At 55.7% G+C, this 20348-nt stretch overlaps 1 protein-coding gene across 1 annotated transcript; it reads right to left on the bottom strand.

The window, feature by feature from the left end:
* Window positions 1-290: 290 nt before the first annotated feature.
* NAGPA (N-acetylglucosamine-1-phosphodiester alpha-N-acetylglucosaminidase) lies at window positions 291-19825 on the bottom strand. The gene is made up of 13 exons (XM_038762708.1): window positions 19738-19825; window positions 17672-17722; window positions 16745-16940; window positions 13268-13741; window positions 12065-12204; window positions 10439-10547; window positions 10168-10296; window positions 9164-9372; window positions 4988-5035; window positions 3777-3905; window positions 3231-3362; window positions 2114-2165; window positions 291-1045 (listed from the first exon to the last, which is right to left on the bottom strand). The coding sequence occupies exons 1-13, from the start codon at window positions 19823-19825 to the stop codon at window positions 811-813; spliced, it is 1992 nt and encodes a 663-aa protein (XP_038618636.1). The 3' UTR covers window positions 291-810.
* Between the last annotated feature and the right edge of the window lie 523 nt (window positions 19826-20348).

The following is a 20348-nucleotide window of genomic DNA, read 5'->3' as shown; positions in this document are numbered from 1 at the left end:
CAGACTGGGGGAGGGCCGGGGGGCAGAGTGGATGTGGGTGAACTCCAGGCAGATTGGGGTGTGGGTGTGTAGAGAAGCAGCGTGGCTCAGTGAAAAGAGCCTGGGCTTTGGAGCCAGAGGTCACAGGTTCAAATCCCAGCTCCACAACTTGTCAACAGGGTGACTTTGGGCAAGGCACTTCACTTCTCTGGGCCCCAGTTTCCCTGATCTGGAAAATGGGGATGAAGATTGTGAGCCCCCCGGGGGACAACCTTGTAACCTCCCCGGCACTTAGAACAGTGCTTGGCACATAGTAAGCACTTAATAAATGCCATCATTATTATTATTATGGACTGGGGTGGGCGTGTGTGTGTGTGTGGGGGCAAGAGTGTGCGTGTGCTCCTGGCAGACCGGTGGGGGGAGAGGGAGGTGGGGTGGTGCGTGTGTGTGTGTGTGTTTGTGACAGACAACGCTCCTGGCAGCCTGGGGAGGATGTGTGTGAACTCCAGGCAGATTGGGGTGTGGGTTTGTGCGTGCTCGTGCGGGGGTGGCCTTCTGGCAGACTGCAGAGGGGCGGGAGGAAGAGCGGGGTGGTGTGTATATGTGTGTGTGTGTGAGTGACAGCGTGCTTCGGCAAGACCGGAGCCAGGGGGACTGAGTGTCAATGTTTTTGTGTGTGAGCGCTCCCCGAGGCTGAGGGACCGACACAGTCGCTCCAGAACGGGCCCGGGCCGGGGAGCTGTGCCTGGGCTGGGTCCTTGCCCTCCCCCGAAGCCCCTCCGAGGTAGCCCACAGGCCACGTGGGTGACGGGCAGCCAACTCCCCCCAACCCTAAAGCAGAGCCACCATCTCAGGCTGGCTGGGCTCCTGTGTTTCCCCCGGCGGCTCCTTCTCCGGCGGTGGCGGCGGGACCTCTCCGTTGGTCTCCTGCAGGGGCACGTACGCGTACCGCCTGTCCGGGCACCGCGGCGAAGGGGTCCTGGGGCCCAGAGCCAGCTTCACGTTGATCGCCACGCTAACCGCCAGGAGCAGGGCCAGAGCCACTGTGAGGGCAAGCCAGGCAGCCCTGGGGGCAGAGGGGAGGCGGTGAGGGCGGCCCTCGCCCCATCCCACCCCGGCGCCACACCCCCGCTGCCCCCTGCCCCTTCTCGGCCCAGCCCGGGTGGTTTCCTCCAGGCGGGAGGCCAAAAGAGGGGCACTGAGACTTGCCCTTGCCCGGAGCAGGCTCTAGCAGCACGACAAAGCTTACGGGGCCACGGTGGGGGTCACATTGACGTGGGCACCTCCCTCCAACCCCTGTGCTGGCCCCTCCGCCCAAGGCCCACGGTCGAGGCGATTCCCGGAGCGTCCCATCTCCCGCGCGCACTGATGCCGCCCTCCTTCACCGGAGCCAGGCCAAAGAACCGGCCCCCTCCCCAAGGCAGGCCTGCGGGCTCCCGTCCGGCCCTGGGGAGCGCCCGGGTTCCGGGCCAGCCGGGAGGACGGTCACAGCCGCTCTCCCGGGCCAGAGGAGCCGATAACGGCAGGGGTGGGTGGGCGGGAGAGCGCCGTGGAGGCAATCAGCCCGGCAGAAAGACCGGGTGGGACTTCCCCACTTGCCTCGACTATACCGACCCTGACTTCTCCCTGAAGTCTGCTGAGTATTTACGGACCTCGAAATGTGTTTACTAGTTTTATGGGGACGGCCAGTTTTAGCTCGTTTTTAAGGAAACAGACGGCTGGCCGCCCCAGTGACCCTACCACGGCCTTCCGCGGGGGATGCCCGTGGGATCGGAGGGCAGGGGAGTGGGATTGAGGGGGAGGGTGAGCGGGATTGGCTTTTCGTTTTGTTGTCCGTCTCCCCCTTCTAGACCGTGCGCCTGTCGTCGGGTAGGGACCGTCTCTAGATGTTGCCAACTTGGACTTCCCAAGCGCTTAGTCCAGTGCTCTGCACACAGTAAGCGCTCAATAAATACGATTGAATGAATGAATGAATGATGAGCAGAGCGTCAAGTCTCCTTGCCCACAGAACCTCGGGTACTGACTGGCCAGTATACCGTACGTTATGGGGTAGAGGGGCAGACTACGCTCTGGCTTCAGACTTCTTCCCCTTTTTTCCTGCCCCGTTGCAGCGCCCAGGCCCCGGCAAACTTACTCAGTGATGTGAGGGTCATCTCTCCTCAGGGAGGGAGCCAGACACTGACCAGCTGCAAGGCAGACAGATGGTCAGACACACACACAACCCCCCACACCCCCGGCACGTAGGCTCTCTTCCTCCCTTCAAAGCCCTATTGAGAGTTCACCTCCTCCAGGAGGCCTTCCCAGACTGAGCCCCCTTTTTCCTCTCCTCCTCCCCATCCCCCCGGCCCTACCTCCTTCCCCTCCCCACAGCACCTGGATATATGTTTGTACAGATTCACTACTCTATTTATTTTACTTGTACATGTTTACTATTCTTTTTGCTACTGATGTGCATCTAGCTTTAATTCTATTTGTTCTGACGACTTGACACCCGCCCACAGGTTTTGTTTTGTCGTCCGTCTCCCCCTTCCAGACCGCGAGCCCGTCGTTGGGTAGGGAGCGTCTCTATAGGTTGCCGACTCGTACTTCCCAAGCGCTTAGTCCAGTGCTCTGCACACAGTAAGCGCTCCATAAATACGTTCGAATGAAGGAACAAATCAAGGTCGGGACGCCTGCTGGTTTATCAGCTCGGAAACGGGGAGAGGTCTTCGCCCACCCGGCCTTGATAATCAGGAGAGCGGGGCAGAGCTAAGGTGGGGGTCGTCTAGAGTGAAAAACGAGTTCTGATGGACCCCTGCCTCCATCTAGGTGAGCGCCGCAGCTCCGGGCTGCGTCTGTTCCGAACGCCCGGGAAAGCTCAAGTAAGCAACGGACGGGAGTCACGCCAAAACCCGAGGGATCCGGGCGAGTACGATGGGCCGGGTACAGATTTATTACTCTATTTATTTTACTTGTACAGATTTACGATTCTATTTATTTTGTTAATGACGTGCATCTAACTTTATTTCTATTTATTCTGACGACTTGACACCTGTCCACGGGCTTTGTTTTGTTGTCCGTCTCCCCCTTCTATCCTGTAAGCCCATCGCTGGGTAGGGACCGATTCTCTAGGTTGCCGATTCGGACTTCCCAAGCGCTCAGTCCAGCGCTCCGCCACAGTAAGTGCGCGATAATAAACGAATGAACGAGGGAGCGGCCCAGGCCCCCTCTCCCCTCCCCACCCGGTGCCGGTACCCCGGAGCGGCTCGTACCTCTCGAGAGCAGCTCGTGGATGGCGGGAGACCGAGTGAGGTTGCAGCTGCCTGTCTCCGGATCGCAGGGACACGTGTTCTCACACTCACACGGCTGCTGGCAGTTGGGGCCGTACCAGCCGAGGGGACACGCTGGCGAGGGGGACAGGCGGGAGGTGAAGGGGGACGTGGGAGAGCTTCCCCCCCGGCCCCCCGCCAAGAGGCTGATCTCGGGCTCCAACTCTTTCTGTGTCCCCCCCTGGCGCTGGCCTGAGCAGCAGGAAGGGACTCGTCTTGTCTTGTTGTCTGTCTCCCCCTTCTATACTGCGAGCCAGTTGTTGGGTAGGGATCATCTCTATATGTTGCCAACCTGTACTTCCCAAGCAATTAGTACAGTGCACTGCACACAGTACGCGCTCAATAAGTACGATTGAGTGAATGAATAAATCTCCTCACCCCTGGGCCTCCCCGAGAAACCGCCTGGGGCGGCCCACGAGGCAGAGACCCGGAGAACACCCCCACGGGCAGCGATTCCCGGCCACCCCCGCCTCCCGTCCCGGGCCTCACCCTGGGCGCAGGCGTCCCCGTGGAAGCCGGCGGGGCAGGAACACGTCCCGTGGACGGGGTCGCACGTGGCTCCATTCTGACACCAACACTGCTGGGTGCAGCCGTTCCCGAAGGAGCCGGGGGCACAGGCTGGGGGAAGAGGGCGGTCCGGATTGGTGCCGGGGGCTCTTTCCTCCCCCTCGGAGATGGGACGACGAGGATAACAACAATAATTATTGTTGCAGTGTGGTTCGGTGGAAAGAACCCAGGCTTTGGAGTCATGGGTTCGAGTCCCGGCTCCGCCATTTGTCAGCTGTGGGACTTTGGGCAAGTCACTTCACTTCTCTGGGCCTCGGTTACCTCGTCTGGAAAATGGGGGTGAAGACTGTGAGCCCCCTGTGGGACAACCTCATCACCTTGTAACCTCCCCAGCGCTTAGAACAGTGCTTCGCACGTAGTAAGCGCTTAATAAATGCCATCACTATTATTATTGTTATTATTAGAATAACTCTGGTACTTGCGAGGCACTTACTACGTACCAGGTACTGTACTGACCGCTGGGGTGGGTAGAAGCAAATTGGGTTGGACAGTGTCCCTGCCCAACATGGGGCTAACGGTCTTAATCTCCAGTTTACAGGTGAGGTCACTGAGGTCCAGAGAATGATAGTAATAATGGTGGTATTTGTTAGGCGCTTACTATGTGCCAAGCATCGTTCTAAGCGCTGGGGGGTGGGGGATACAAGGTGATCAGGTTGTCCCACTTGGGGCTCACAGTCTTCATCCCTATTTTCCAGCTGAGGTCACTGAGGCCCAGAGAAGTGAAGCGGCTTGCCCAAGGTCACACAGCTGAGGAGCGGCAGAGCCGGGATTCGAGCCCGCGACCGCCGACTCCCAAGCCCGCACTCTTTCCACCGAGCCGCGAAGCGAGGTGACTCGCTCTGGGTCCCGCAACAGACGAGTGGAGGAGCCGGGATGGGAACGCAGGTCCTCCTGAGGCCCGGGCCCGGGCTCTAACCACTAGGCCAGTCGGTTTCTCCGTGGAGACAGACCGACCCTCCTCGACCCACCCCGCTCGCACTGGCCCCTCACCCCCTGCCCCCGGAGCCAGGGAAAGTCACCCTGTCGCCCACGGGGGCTACCCCAGGTCGGGGGTGTCACCTCCTCTCCCCGGCAGCCGGCCTGCCCGGGGCGGAGGGCTGCCGGGCAGCGGGGAACCCCGGAGCGGCTGTTACCTTCGCTGCAGTTACTGCCCGTCCAACCGGCGTCACAGAGGCAGCCAGCTGTAAAAATAATAACAATGATGACATTTATTAAGCCTTCCAGCTATAATAATAATAATGATGGCATTTATTAAGCCTTCCTCCCTCTTCACTTAGCACAGTGCCCAGCGCTTAGAACAGTGCTTTGCACATAGGAAGCGCTTAATACCAACTTGTACTTCCCAAGCGCTTAGTACGGTGCTCTGCACACAGTAAGCGCTCAATAAATCGATTGAATGAATAAATGCCATTTTTTTTCCTCTCTTCAAAGCCCTACTGAGAGCTCACCTCCTCCAGGAGGCCTTCCCACACTGAGCCCCTTTTCCTCATTCTCCCCATCCCCCCGCCCTACCTCCTTCCCCTCCCCACAGCACCTGTATATGTTTGTACAGATCTATCACTATTTATTTTACTTGTACGTATTTACTATTCTATTTACTTTGTTAATGATGTGCATTTAGCTTTAATTCTATGTATTCTGACAGTTTTGACACCCGTCTACATATTTTGTTCTTTTGTCCGTCTCCCCCTTCTAGACTGTAAGCCGGTCATTGGGTGGGGACCGTCTCTATACATTGCCGACTTGTACTTCCCAAGCGCTTAGTACAGTGCTCTGCACACATTAAGTGCTCAATAAATACAACTGAATGACTGAATGAATGAATTAAGCGCTTACTACATGCAGAGCACTGTTTGAAGCGCTGGGGCAGTTAAAAGGTGATCAGGTTGTCCCACGGGGGGCTCACAGTCAATCCCCATTTCACAGGTGAGGCGCAGAGAAGTGACTTGCCCCAAGTCACTCAGCTGACAACTGGCAGAGCCGGGATTGGAACCCCTGACCGCTGACTCCAAAGCCCGGGCTCTTTCCACTGAGCCACGCTGCTACAAGACGCAATCAGGTTGTCCTATGGGGGGCTCACAGTCAATCCCCATTTTACAGATGAGGGAACTGAGGCCCAGAGAAGCGAGTCACACGGCCGACAACTGGCGGAGCTGGGATTGGAACCCATGACCGCTGACTCCAAAGCCCGGGCTCTTTCCACTGAGCCACTCTGCTTCTGTAGGAATGAGCGGGAGGTGAGTTCTCGGAGCCCGCGAGCCTCGGAAGGTCGGCCAGACCGTCTGGACCGGGAACTCGTGGTGGGCAGGGAATGTGACTGTTCTAATAATAATAATAATAATGACATCTGTTAAGCACTTACTATGTGCCAAGCACTGTTCTGAGCGCCGGGGAGGTTACAAGGTAATCAGGTTATCCCACGGGGTGCTCACAGTCTTCATCCCCATTTTCCAGATGAGGTAACCGAGGCCCAGAGAAGTGAAGTGACTTGCCCAAAGTCACACAGCTGACAATTGGCGGGGCGGGGATTTGAACCCATGACCTCTGACTCCAAAGCCCGGGCTCTTTCCACTGAGCCACGCTGCTTCTGTATATTGTCGCCCTGTCTTCCCTCAAGTGCTCCACCAACAAGACCAACCGACCCTCGGCTCCCGAAGGGCTCTGGGATGCAGGGCCCGGATTTCTTCCTCACGCTGGGGCGCCGGCTGAGGGAGGCTGACTGCAGGACTGGCCGCAAGGTGGTCCGCCCCTGGCCGCCCATGTCCAGCAGCTGTAGGGAGGGCCCTTTAACGACGAGTACGGCATGCGCAGAGCGCTCACTCTGCGACAAGCGCTGTCCTAAGGATACCGGACAGTCAGACTGGACAGAGTCCCTGCCCAAGATGGGCTCGCGGACTAAGCAGGCCGGAACAGGAATCACCGTTTTAAGGATGAGGAAACCGAGGCACAGAGAAACGAAGGTCACAAGGCGGACAGGTGGCGGATCCGGGATTAGAACCCGGGTCCTCCCGACCCCCAGGCCTCTGCCCTCCCACTTCAGATGGATATAATGATAATAACGACGGCATTTATTATGCGCTTACTAGGGGCAGAGCACTGTTCTAAGCGCCGGGGAGGTTACAAGGTGATCGGGTTGTCACCCGGGAGGCTCCCGGTCTTCATCTCCCTTTGACAGATGAGGGACCTGAGGCCCAGAGAAGTGAAGTTACTTGCCCAAAGTCATACAGAGAAGCAGCGTGGCTCAGTGGAAAGAGCACGGGCTTTGGAGTCAGAGGTCATGGGTTCGAATCCCGGCTCCACAAGTCTGCTGGGTGACCTTGGGCAAGTCACTTAACTTCTCTGAGCCTCAGTTACCTCATCTGCAAAAACGGGGATTAAGACTGTGAGCCCCACGTGGGACAACTTGATCACACTGTATCCCCCCCAGCGCTTAGAACAGTGCTTTGCACATAGTAAGTGCTTAACAAATGCCATCATTATTATTATTAAGTGGCAGAACCGGGATTAAAACCCACGACCGCGGACTCTTTCCACAGAGCCACGCTGCTTCTCGAGGCTAACGACGGCCTCGGGGGCCCCTCTGTCGGTCCAGGCCGAGTCCCGGGGACGGCGGGAGGGACACAGGCGCTTCGCTGTCTTGGCCACCCCCTTCCCACCTCTCGAAAAACCTTCCCTCCCTACATCCCCCAAGTTAGCTCTCTTCCTCCCTTCAAAGGCCTACTGAGAGCTCACCTCCTAAGGGAGGCCTTCCCACACTGAGCCCCCTTTTTCCTCTCCTCCTCCCCATCCCCCTGCCCAACCTGTTTCCCCACCCCACCTGTATATATATATCTATACGGATTTATTACTCTATTAATTCTACTTGTACATATTTGCTATTTATTTTGTCAACGATGTGCCTCTAGCTTTAATTCTATTTGTTCTGCCGATGTTGACACCTGTCTCCACGTTGGGTTTTGTCGTCTGTCTCCCCCTTCTAGCCCGTGAGCCCGTCGTCGGGTAGGGTCTGTCTCTCTACGTTGCCGACTTGTACTTTCCAAGCGCTTAGCGCAGTGCTCTGCACACAGTAAGCGCTCGATAAATAGGATTGAATGAATGAATGAATGAACTAGGGTGCACCCTCTAAGTAGGAGGGAGAACAGGTATGGAATCCCTGTTCTAAAGAGAAGCAGCGTGGCTCAGTGGAAAGAGCGCGGGCTTGGGACTCAGAGGTCACGGGTTCTAATCCCGGCTCTGCCACTTATCAGCTGTGTGACTTTGGGCAAGTCACTTCACTTTTCTGGGCCTCAGTTACCTCATCTGGAAAATAGGGATGAAGACTTTGAGCCCCATGTGGGACAACCCGATTACCTTGTATCTCCCCCAGCACTTAGAACAGTGCTTTGCACACAGCAAGCACTTAACAAATGCCAAAATTATTATTATTATTATTATTATTGTTATTACAGAGGAGGAAGCTCGGGCACAGAGAAGTTAAGCGACTTTCCCAGGGTCACGCAGGAAGCAGTAGAGAAGCAGTAGTGAAGCAGCGTGGCTCAGCGGAAAGAGCCCGGGTTTGGGAGTCAGAGGTCGTGGGTTCAAATCCCAGCTCCGCCAATTCTCAGCTGTGTGACTTTGGACAAGTCACTTATCTTCTCTGGGCCTCAATTCCCTCATCTGGAAAATGGGGATTAAGACTGTGAGCCCTCTTTGGGACAACCTGATCACCCTGTAACCTCCCCAGCGCTTAGAACAGTGCTTTGCACAGAGTAAGCGCTTAATAAATATCATCGTTACTATTATGGGTTCAAATCCCGGATTCGCCACTTGTCAGCTGTGGGCCTTTGGGCACTCAAAAAATATGACTGAATGAATGAACCAGTGGAAAGAGCCTGGCTTGGGAGTCAGAAGTCATGGGTTCAAATCCCGGCTCCACCAAAACTCAGCTGGGTGACTTTGGGCAAGTCACTTACCTTCTCTGGATCTCAGTTACCTCATCTAGAAAATGGGGATTAAGACTGTGAGCCCCCCGTGGGCCAACCTGATCACCTTGTATCCTCCCCAGCACTTGGAACAGTGCTTTGCACATAGTAAGCGCTTAATAACTATCATCATCATTATTATTATTATGGGTTCAAATCCCGGCTCTGCCGTTCGTCAGCTGTGGGACTTTGGCCACTCAATAAATACGATGAAATGAATGAACCAGTGGAAAGAGCCCGGGCTTGGGAGTCAGAGGTCGTGGGTTCAAATCCCAGCTCTGCCGCTTGTCAGCCGTGGGACTTTGAGCACTCGATAAATACGACGGACCGGACGGACCGCCCTCTTACCGTCACTGCACAGCCCGTGCAGGCTGCAGTTGGCGGGGCCGCAGTCCAGCACGTTGCAGCTGGGGCCGGCCCAGAAGGCCCCCGTGCAGCGGCAGGCCCCCTGGACGCAGTGCCCGTGTCCGCTGCAGTCGGGGGGCTGGCAGCGGGGTTCGTGGACGCACACCACGGTGGAGACGGAGCGGGGGCAGCGCCACATGCTGTCCTCTCGGCTGCAGGGGGCCCGCCACGAGGGGAGGCCGGAGGGTGAGGCCGGGGGCCCGCAGACCACGGGACTCGCGACGGGCAGGGGACGTGACTGATAATCCCGCCGCACTGTACTCGCCCGATACAGGGCAACGCACACGGGAAGCGCTCAATAAATTCCAGATCGACTGACCGCTTGAGGCCGGGCTGCCGTTTCCTCGCCCGAGGGAGTCTGCCCGGGCCAATCCGGCCGGAATTTCCATCCCCTGTCTACCCTCCACCCTCCGGGCCTCTGAAAGGCCCCGATAACCCAGGCCAGATGATAATAATAATAGTAATAATGATGAGGGCATTTGTTGAGCGCTTACTATGTGCCAAGCACTGTTCTAAGCGCTGGAATCCAGCCTGAAATCCCATCCCCGGGGTTCCCTCCACCCTCTGAAAGGCCCCAATAACCCAGGCCAGATGATAATAATAATAATAATGATGAGGGAACTTGTTAAGCGCTTACTATGTGCCAAGCACTGGAATCCAGCCTGAAATCCCATCCCCTGGCTACCCTCCACCCTCTGGGCCTCTGAAAGGCCCCGATAACCCAGGCCAGATAACAATAATAATGATGGCATTTGTTAAGCGCTTACTACGTGCCAAGCACTGTTGTAAGCACTGGACTCCAGCCCAAAATCCCATCCCCTGGCTCCCCTCCACCCGGGGAAGGCCCCGAAAACCCCGGGGGGAAACAGGCCGATGCTACTGGGGATGGGGCGTGGGGGGGCTGGAGGCCAGAAGGTTAACGAGGTCTCCCGTCCGTCCCTACTGACCAGTGATCGGACGGGTAGTTCGCCAGGGTCCCGTTGACCACGAATGTGGCGGACCCTCCGCCGTCCAGGTTGATGGCGTTCACCACTCCCTGCTCCTTCAGGAACTCGGCCATCTCCCACAGGTTAATGCTGTAACGGGAGGGAACGACCGGGTGAGGAGCGGGAAACCCCGCGTCCGGGGGGACGTGGAGGATCCTCTTCTTTCTCGGAGAGGGGCCGTCCCGTTCGGAGATCCCATGGCCGGGTCCGGCCTTCCGGCCCTTCCACTCACCCCCGGCGGTCCGTCTGCCCGTCGGCGTGGAAGAGTACCAACCGCCCCTCCTCGTCGTGGCCCAGAGCCGTCCGGGCCGACACCACGCTGGCGAACTTGGCGAACGTCCCTGGGAGAGGAGGAAGTCGGTGTGGTGGGGGTGGGTGGGAGGGGGGGCTCCTTGCGAAGCCAAAACTCCTCACCCTCGGCTTCAAGGCTGTCCATCCCCTGGCCCCCTCCTACCTCACCTCCCTTCTGTCCTTCTCCAGCCCAGCCCGCACCCTCCGCTCCTCTGCCGCCGCTAACCTCCTCACCGTGCCTCGTTCTCGCCCGTCCCACCATCGACCCCCACCCCACATCCTCCCTCTGGCCCGGAATGTCCTCCCTCTGCACATCCGCCAAGGTAACTCTCTTCCTCCCTTCAAAGCCCTACTGAGAGTTCACCTTCTCCAGGAGGCCTTCCCAGACTGAGCCCCCTCCTTCCTCTCCCGGTCCCCATCCGCCCCGCCCTACCTACTTCCCCTCCCCACAGCACTTGTATATATTTGTACAGATTTATTACTCTATTTTACTTACACATATTTACTTTTCTATTTATTTTGTCAATGATGTGCATATAGCTTTAATTCTATTTGCTCTGATAATTTCTGTTGTCCGTCTCCCCCTTCTAGACCGCAAGCCCGTCGTTGGGTGGGGACCGTCTCTGTAGGTTGCTGACTTGTACTTCCCAAGCGCTAAGTACAGTGCTCTGCACACAGTAAGCACTCAATAAATCCAATTGAATGAAGGAATGAATACAGCTTTAAATCTATTTGTTCCGACGATTTTGACACCCATCTACGTGTTTTGTTTTGTTTTCCATCTCCCCCTTCTAGACTGGGAGCCTGTCGTTGGGTAGGGACCGTCTCTGTTGCCGACTTGTACTTCCCAAGCGCTTAGTACAGTGCTCTGCACACATTAAGTGCTCAATAAATCCGATTGAATGAATGAATGAATGGATACAGCTTTAATTCTATTTGTTCTGACGATTTTGACACCTGTCTACGGGTTTTGTTCTGTTGTCCGTCTCTCCCTTCTAGACTGTGAGCCTATTTATTCTGATGACTTGACACCTGTCACATGTTTTGCTTTGTTGTCTGCCTCCCCCTTCTAGACTGTAAGCCCATGGTTGGATAGGGACTAGGTTGCTGACTTGTACATCCCAAGCACTTAGTACAGCGCTCTGCACACACTAAGTGCTCAATAAATCCGATTGAATGAATGAACAAATGAAGTGGTTCTGTCTCTCCCCTCTTCCCTCCACCCTCACCACCCAGAGCCTGGCAATGTTAGAGAAGCAGCGAGGCTTGTGGAAAGAGCCCGGGCTTTGGAGTCAGAGGTCATGGGTTCAAATCCCGGCTCCGTCACTTGTCAGCTGGGTGACTTGGGGCGAGTCACTTCACTTCTCTGTGCCTCAGTTACCTCATCTGTAAAATGGGAATTAAGACTATGAGCTCCCCGTGGGGCAATCTGATCGCCTTGTAACCTCCCAAGCGCTTAGAACAGTGCTTTGCACATAGTAAGCGCTTAGTAAGTATTATTATTATTATTATTATTATTATTAATATCGGTAGGCGCAGTTGGCATCCGCCCCTTCCGGGCCCCCACCTGTCTCCTGAGTCTTGTCACACTCCACCTCCAGACTTTCGTTCACGTAGCTGCGTCCGGCCCGCAAGAGCCAGACGACCCCGCTCACCAACTGCACAAATGGATTCTCCTCATCCAGCATCTCCTCCTCCGTCAAGTATCTGGAACATCATGTGTCCCCCCCGGCATGATGCCCCCCGCCCCCGGAGCCCCCCAACTCAGGTCTGCTCCATGGCTCGGTGGAAAGAGCCCGGGCTGGGGAGTCGGAGGTCCGGGGTTCTAATCCCGGCTCTGCCGCTCGGCAGCTGGGTGACTTTGGGCAAGTCACCTGCCTTCTCCGGGCCTCGATTCCCTCGTCCGTCAAATAGGGACGAAGACTGTGAGCCCCCCCAAGCTCATCACCTTGTATCCCCCCCCGGTGCTTAGAACAGTGCTTGGCACAGAGTAAGCGCTTCAAAGATATCCCCATCATCACCGTGGCTTAGTGGAGAGAGCCTGGGCTTGGGAATCGGAGGTCATGGGTTCAAATTCCGGCTCCGACAATTGTCAGCTGGGTGACTTTGGTCGAGTCCCTTCACTTCTCTGGGCCTCGGTTCCCTCATCCGTCGAATGGGGATGAAGATCGTGAGCCCCCCGTGGGACAACCCGATCATCTTGTAACCTCCCCAGCGCTTAGAACAGTGCTCTGCACATAAGCTATTAATAAATGCCATTATTAATTAATTAATTAATTAAGGTTCTAGTCCAGGCTCTGCCACTTGTCAGCTGTGGGACTTTGGGCAAGTCCTTTCACTTCTCTGGGCCGCAGTTCCCTCAACTGTAAAATGGGGATGAAGACTGTGAGCCCGCCGTGGGACCTGATCATCTTGTGTCCTCCCCCGGCGCTTAGGACAGTGCTTTGCACATAGTAAGCGCTGAATAAATGCCATTATTAATTAATTAATTAATTATGGGTTCTAATCCCAGCTCTGCCACTTCTCAGCTGTGGGACCCTGGGCAAGTCGCTTCACGTCTCCGGGCCTCGGTTCCCTCGTCCGTCGAATGGGGATGAAGACCGCGAGTCTCAACCCAATCGTTCTGTATCCCTCCCGCCGGTGCTCGGAACAGTGCTTCGCACACAGTGAGCGCGTAACGGACAGCGCCATCGTGGCCTGTGGTGGAAAGAGCCCGGGCTGGGGAGTCGGAGGCGAGGGGTCCTAATCCCGGCCGTGGCCGCGTCCTCACCCGGTGACCAGGGTCCCGTCCCGGCGGATCCCGAACTGCGCGTTCTGCGGCCCCCCCGCGGCCCGCACGCGCCGCCCGTCGCTCACCAGGTTGCCCAGACACTCGCCCGTCTCCGGGCGGAAGAAGCCGCCGTTCTGGGCCACGAGGCAGCGGGCGGCCCGGGCCGTCTCCTCCACGGTCCGGCGGCGGGCGGCGGCGCAGCCCCCCGGCCCCCCGGGCTCCAGCACCGAGAAGCTCCGCAGGGGGGCCGCCGCCACCGTCAGGTGTCCGGACACGGGCCGCGCCGGGCCCCCACCGCCGGCCGGGAAGTAGGAGACGAAAGAGCGGACCAGCGGGGGGCCGGGGGCCCGGCCGGCGGGGGCCGGGGGCCAGGTCTCCCGGGGGCCAGGGCCGGCGGGGACGGGCCGGTCGGTCCTGGGCGGGCGGGCCCGGGCCCGGGGATACGGCAGGAGCAGGTCGTCGTCCAGGGAGGTCCTGGGGGGCGGGGAGGGGAGCGGGTGAGGGGGCGGGTTCGCTCTCGCAGGAGCGGCGGGGGCTCGGAACTGGGGAGTCACGGCTCGTGGGTTCCAATCCCGCCTCTGCCGCCGTGTGACCTCAGTCCAGTCGCTTCGCTTCTCTGTGCCCTCAGTTATCTCATCTGGAAAATGGGGATGAAGACTGGGAGCCCCACGGGGGGGCAACCACATTACCTTGGATCTACCCGGGCGCTTCGAACACTGCTTGGCATGTAGTAAGCGCTTACCCAACACTTTTAGAGAAGCGGCGTGGCGTAGTGGCAAGAGCAGGGGGTGGGGAGTCACAGGTCTTGGGTTCTAATCCCGCCTTCGCGGCTGTGGGATCTTAGTCCAGTTGCTTCACTTGTCTGGGCCTCAGGTAACGTTGGCATTTGTTAAGCGCTTACTGTGTGCCAAGCACTGTTCTAACCACTGGCAGGGGAGGAATACAAGGTCATCAAGGTTGTCCCCCGTGGGGCTCAGTCTTCATCCCCATTTTACGGATGAGGGAACTGAGGCACCGAGAAGCGACTTGCCCAAAGTCACACAGCTGACAAGTGGCGGAGCCAGGATTAGAACCCAGAACCTCTGACTCTCAAACCCGAGCTCTTTCCAGTGAGCCACGTCTCACTCAATTCTGTCAGCTGCAAAGGGGGATGAAGGCTGGGAGCCACACAGGGGGCAACCACATTACCTTGCATCTACCCCGGTGCTTAGAACAGTGCTCAGCACATAGTAAGCGCTTAACGAACACTTTTAGAGAAGCGGCGTGGAAAGAGCAGGGGCTGAGGAGTCACAGGTCACGGGTTCGAATCCCGGCTCTGCCACTTATCTGCTGTATGACTTTGGACAAGTCATTTGACTTGTCTGGGCCTCAGTTCCCTCATCAGTCAAATGGGGATGAAGACTGGAAGCCCCATGGGGGACAACCTGATCACCTTGTACCCCACCCCCACCCCAGTGCTTAAAACAGTGCTCGGCACATAATTAGCGCTTAACAAACACTTTTAGAGAAGCGGTGTGGCTCAGTGGAAAGAGCCCGGGCTGGGGAGTCGGAGGTCGTGGGTTCTAATCCCGCCTCTGCTGTTTGTCAGCTGTGTGGCTTTGGGCAAATCACTTCACTTGTCTGGGCCTCAGTTCCCTCATCTGTCAAATGGGGATGAAGACTGTGAGCCCCACGGGGGACAACTGATCACCGGCGCTTAGAACAGTGCTCGGCACATAGTAAGCGCTTAACAAATACCATTATTATTATTATTGCCAGCTGGGTGACTTTGGGCAAGTCACTTCACTTCTCTGGGCCTCAACTACCTAAAGTGGCGATGAAGACTGTAAGCCCCACGTGGGACCACCTGATCACCTTGTATTTTCCCCAGGGCTTACAACAGTGCTTGGCACAGAGTAAGCACTTAATACCATTATTATTATTATTATTATTGTCAGTTGCGTGACTTTGGGCGAGTCACTTCACTTCTCCGGGCCGCAGCTCCCTCATCTGGAAAATGGGGATGAAGACTGGGAGCCCCCCGTGGGCCAACCTGATCACCTTGTAACCTCCCCTGTGCTTAGAACAGGGCTTGGCACCTAGTAAGCACTTAACAAATACCATTATTATTATTATTATTATTATTGTCAGTTGTGTGACTTTGGGCAAGTCACTTCACTTGTCTTCACTTCTAGACTGTGAGCCCACTGTTGGGTAGGGACCGTCTCTATATGTTGCCAACTTGTACTTCCCAAGCGCTTAGTACAGTGCTCTGCACACAGTAAGCGCTCAGTAAGTACGATTGATTGATTGTCTGGGCCTCAGTTCCCTCACCTGTCAAATGGGGGATGAAGACTGTGAGCCCCCCGTGGGCCAACCTGCTCACCTGGTAACCTCCCCAGTGCTTAGAACAGGGCTTGGCACCTAGTAAGCACTTAACAAATACCATCATTATTATTATTATTATTATTGTCAGCTGTGTGACTTTGGGCAAGTCACTTCACTTGTCTTCACTTCTAGACTGTGAGCCCACTGTTGGGTAGGGACCGTCTCTATATGTTGCCAACTTGTACTTCCCAAGTGCTTAGTACAGTGCTGTGCACACAGTAAGCGCTCAATAAATACGATTGATTGATTGATTGTCTGGGCCTCAGTTCCCTCATCTATCAAATGGGGGATGAAGACTGTGAGCCCCCCGTGGGACAACCTGATCTCCTTGTAACCTCCCCAGCGCTTAGAACAGTGCTTGACACCTAATAAGCGCTTAACAAACACCATTATTATTATTATTGTCAGCTGTGTGACTTTGGGCGAGTCACTTCACTTCTCTGGGCCTCAGTTCCCTCATCTGTAAAATGGGGGATGAAGCCTGTGAGCCCCCCGTGGGACAACCTGATCACCTGGTAACCTCCCCAGCGCTTAGAACAGGGCTTGGCACCTAGTAAGCGCTTAACAAATACCATTATTATTATTGTCAGCTGTGTGACTTTGGGCAAGTCACTTCACTTGTCTTCACTTCACTTCTAGACTGTGAGCCCACTGTTGGGTAGGGACCGCCTCTATATGTTGCCAACTTGTACTTCCCAAGCGCTTAGTACAGTGCTCTGCACACAGTAAGCGCTCAATAAATACGATTGATTGATTGATTGTCTGGGCCTCAGTTCCCTCACCTGTCAAATGGGGGATGAAGACTGTGAGCCCCCCGTGGGACAACCTGATCTCCTTGTAGCCTCCCCAGCGCTTAGAACAGGGCTTGGCACCTAGTAAACCCTTGACAAATACCATTATTATTGTTATTATTGTCAGCTGTGTGACTTTGGGCGAGTCACTTCACTTCTCTGGGCCTCAGTTCCCTCATCTGGAAAATGGGGATAAAGCCTGTGAGCCCCCCGTGGGCCAACCTGATCACCTGGTAACCTCCCCAGCGCTTAGAACAGTGCTTGGCACCTAGTAAGCGCCTCACAAAATGATTATGACGCTGATGACAGCGGCGCTCACCGTCCTGCGGCAGCCACCGCCAACAGGCAGCCGAGCAGCGCTGACAGGACGACGGCCGCCATGTCGGGGCCGCGGGTCACCTGAGGCGAAGGCACGTGACCCCCCCCCCGCGCGCCCGCGGCTCCGAGGGAGTCTCGCGAGAGCGAACGCGCGGGCCCCGGCGTGCGACGCGATGACGTCACTTCCGCCCGCTCGGCTTCAGTGGGGGCGGCGACGGCTGAGTGACGTCACATCCAGCGACTCCACCTCAGGCGGGGCCGGTGGGGGGGCTCAGTGACGTCACTTCCAGCAGCTTCAATCAATCAATCAATCGTATTTATTGAGCGCTTACTGTGTGCACAGCACTGGACTAAGCGCTTGGGAAGTACAAGTTGGCAACATCTAGAGACGGTCAATCAATCAATCGTATTTATTGAGCGCTTCCTTTGTGCAGAGATTGTGAGCCCACTATTGGGTAGGGACTGTCTCTAGATGTTGCCAATTTGTACTTCCCAAGCGCTTAGTACGGTGCTCTGCACACAGTAAGCGCTCAATAAATACGATTGATGATGATGATGATGATGATGATGACGACTAAGCGCTTGGGAAGTCCAAGTTGGCAACATCTAGAGCCAGTCCCTACCCAACAGCGGGCTCACAGTCTAAAAGGGGGAGACAGAGAACAAAACCAAACATACTAACAAAAGAAAATAAATAGAATAGATCTGTACAAGTAAAATAAATAAATGAATGGAGTAATAAATATGTACAAACATATATACATATATATATAGATATACATATATACAGGTGCTGTGGGGAAGGGAAGGAGTTAAAATTTCACCTCGGGTGGGTCCAGTTGGGGGGCTGAGTGACGTCACTTTCAGCGATTCCACCTCGGGCGGGGCCGGTGGGGGGGTTAAGTGACGTCACTCCCAATGGTTTCACCTCGGGCGGGGCCGGCGGGGGGCTGAGTGACGTCACTTCCGGCCGCTTTACCTCAGGCAGGGCGGTTATGTCACGAGGAGGGCGGCTCTGTCGTCGTGTCCGCTCAATCAATCAATCGTATTTATTGAGCGCTTACTGTGTGCAGAGCACTGGATTGAGCGCTTGGGAAGTACAAGTTGGCAACATATAGAGACGGTCCCTACCCAACAGTGGGCTCACAGTCTAGAAGGGGGAAACAGAGAACAAAACCAAACATACTAACAGCTCGCAAGTGGCTACTACAGTGCGCTCTATGTAGTAGGCGCTCCATGAGTACCGTGGCACTGATTGGCAGGCACCTGTCCTGGCTTCCGTGGTGGGGCCGCCATAATAATAATAATAATGGTGGCATTTGTTAAGCGCTTACTATGTGCCCTTTCCTCTCCATCCAAACCGCTACCCTGCTCGTTCAAGCTCTCATCCTATCCCGTCTGGATTACTGTATCAGCCTCCTCTCCGATCTCCCATCCTCCTGTCTCTCCCCACTTCGACCCATATTGATGGGGCCCCCCAATACCCCATGGAAAGGTTGCAGATATTGTTTGAATGTACGCGGTCCTGTTGCCATATCTGATGTGGGCCTTAGCCCCTGCAGCCCACTGGCTGGGTCCGGGAACCAAACCAAATAAGGAGATAAACTCCGCACCAAAATCTGGACCCAATCTGCACCCACCCAGTCCCCAAAATCTAGACCAAATTTGCACCCACCCAGTCCCCACCTTTTTCAAATCTACCAATCACTGTGATCAGCAACAGCAGTATAGAAGCCGTTGTATCGGGCACTTGGGGCCTTTTCCCTTAAGGAAATGAGCCCGGCGGGTGGGTTACCCGCTATTCGGTCTTCGGAGCCTTTTCCCTTAAGGAAATGAGCCCGCTGGGTGCGTTACCCCCTATTCGGTCTTCAGCCTTACCACTGAAAATGTCATTAAAACTTTTGGCAGTCACATGCTGTCTGACTAATTCTTTAGTCGCCCGGCGACTTGGTGGCCATCATCATCATCATCATCATCAATCGTATTTATTGAGCGCTTAGCGCCGCCATCAATCAATAGTATTTATTGAGCGCTTACTGTGTGCAGAGCACTGTACTCAATACTTCATGCCGCTGCCCGGATTGTCTTTGTCTAGAAGCGCTCTGGGCATGTTACTCCCCTCCTCAAAAACCTCCAGTGGCTACCAATCAACCTACGCATCAGGCAAAAACTCCTCACCCTGGGCTTCAAGGCTGTCCATCCATCCCCTCACCCCCTGCTACCTCACCACCCTTCTCTCCTCCAGCCACAGCCCGCACCCTCCGCTCCTGTGCCGCCACTCACCTCCTCACCGTTAGGCCTCGTTCTCGCCCGTTCCGCCGTCAACCCCCGGCCCGCGTCGTCCCCCCAGCCCGGAACGGCCTCCCTCCGCACATCCGCCAAGCTGGCTCTCTTCCCCCCTTCAAGGACTTACTGAGAGCTCACCTCCTCCAGGAGGCCTTCCCACACTGAACCTCCTCCTTTCTCTCCCCCTCCTTCCTCTCCCCACAGCACCTGTATATATGTATATATGTTTGTACGTATTTTTTTCTCTATTCATTTATTTTATTTGTACATATTTATTCTATTTATTTTACTTTGTTGTTCTTCTTTTGTTCTTCTTTTGTTCTTTTTCTTTTGTTTGTTTTCTTTTGTTCTTCTAGACTGTGAGCCCACTGTTGGGTAGGGACTGTCTCTATATGTTGCCAGCTTGTACTTCCCAAGCGCTTAGTACAGGGCTCTGCACACAGCGCTCAATAAATACGATTGATTGATTGATTTTGTTAATATGTTTTGTTTTGTTCTCTGTCTCCCCCTTCTAGACTGTGAGCCCACTGTTGGGTAGGGACCGCCTCAACTTTGTACTTCCCAAGCGCTTAGTCCAGTGCTCTGCACACAGTAAGCGCTCAACAAATACGATTGAATGAATGAATGAATGAATGAACCAAGGCGGGCGGCCTCGGGAACGGTGCCGGTGGAGGGGGGGGGGGCTAGGAGGGCGCTCCCAAGGCCTGCCGGGAGTTGTAGTCCATTTAGGCTCGCGGCCCCGGGGACGGTGCTGGTCGGGGGGCGCTCGCAAGGCCTGCCGGGAGATGTAGTTCATCTGGGCGCGCGGCCTCGTGAACGGTGGGGGGGGGGGACTAGGAGGGCTCTCGCAAGGCCTGCCGGGAGTTGTAGTCCACTTAGCCTGGCGGCTCCGGGGACGGTGCTGATGGGGGGGCGCTCGCAAGGCCCGCCGGGAGTTGTAGTTCTGCTCTCCATCCCCTCAGCTCCTGCTCCCTCACCTCCCTTCTCTCCTTCTCCAGCCCAGCCCGCATCCTCCGCTAAACTCCTCCCTGGGCCTCCTTCTCGCCCTTCCCAACATTGTACATTTTTATTCTATTTATTTTATTTTGTTAATATGTTTTGTTTTGTTGTCTGTCACCCCCTTCTAGACTGTGAGCCCACTGTTGGGTAGGGACCGTCTCGACAGGTTGCCAACTTGTACTTCCCAAGCGCTTAGTACAGTGCACCGCTCAATAAATACGATTGAATGAATGAATGCTTTGCATATAGTAGGTGCTTAATAAATACCATTATTATTATTATTATTAGGGAAACACTAGTAGGCTTCAGCCACCCAATCC

Source organism: Tachyglossus aculeatus, chromosome 21 (genome assembly GCF_015852505.1).
Source record: "Tachyglossus aculeatus isolate mTacAcu1 chromosome 21, mTacAcu1.pri, whole genome shotgun sequence".
NCBI lineage: Eukaryota > Metazoa > Chordata > Mammalia > Monotremata > Tachyglossidae > Tachyglossus > Tachyglossus aculeatus.
Note: the sequence above shows the minus strand (reverse complement) of the source record. Positions and strands in the feature narration are given on the sequence as shown.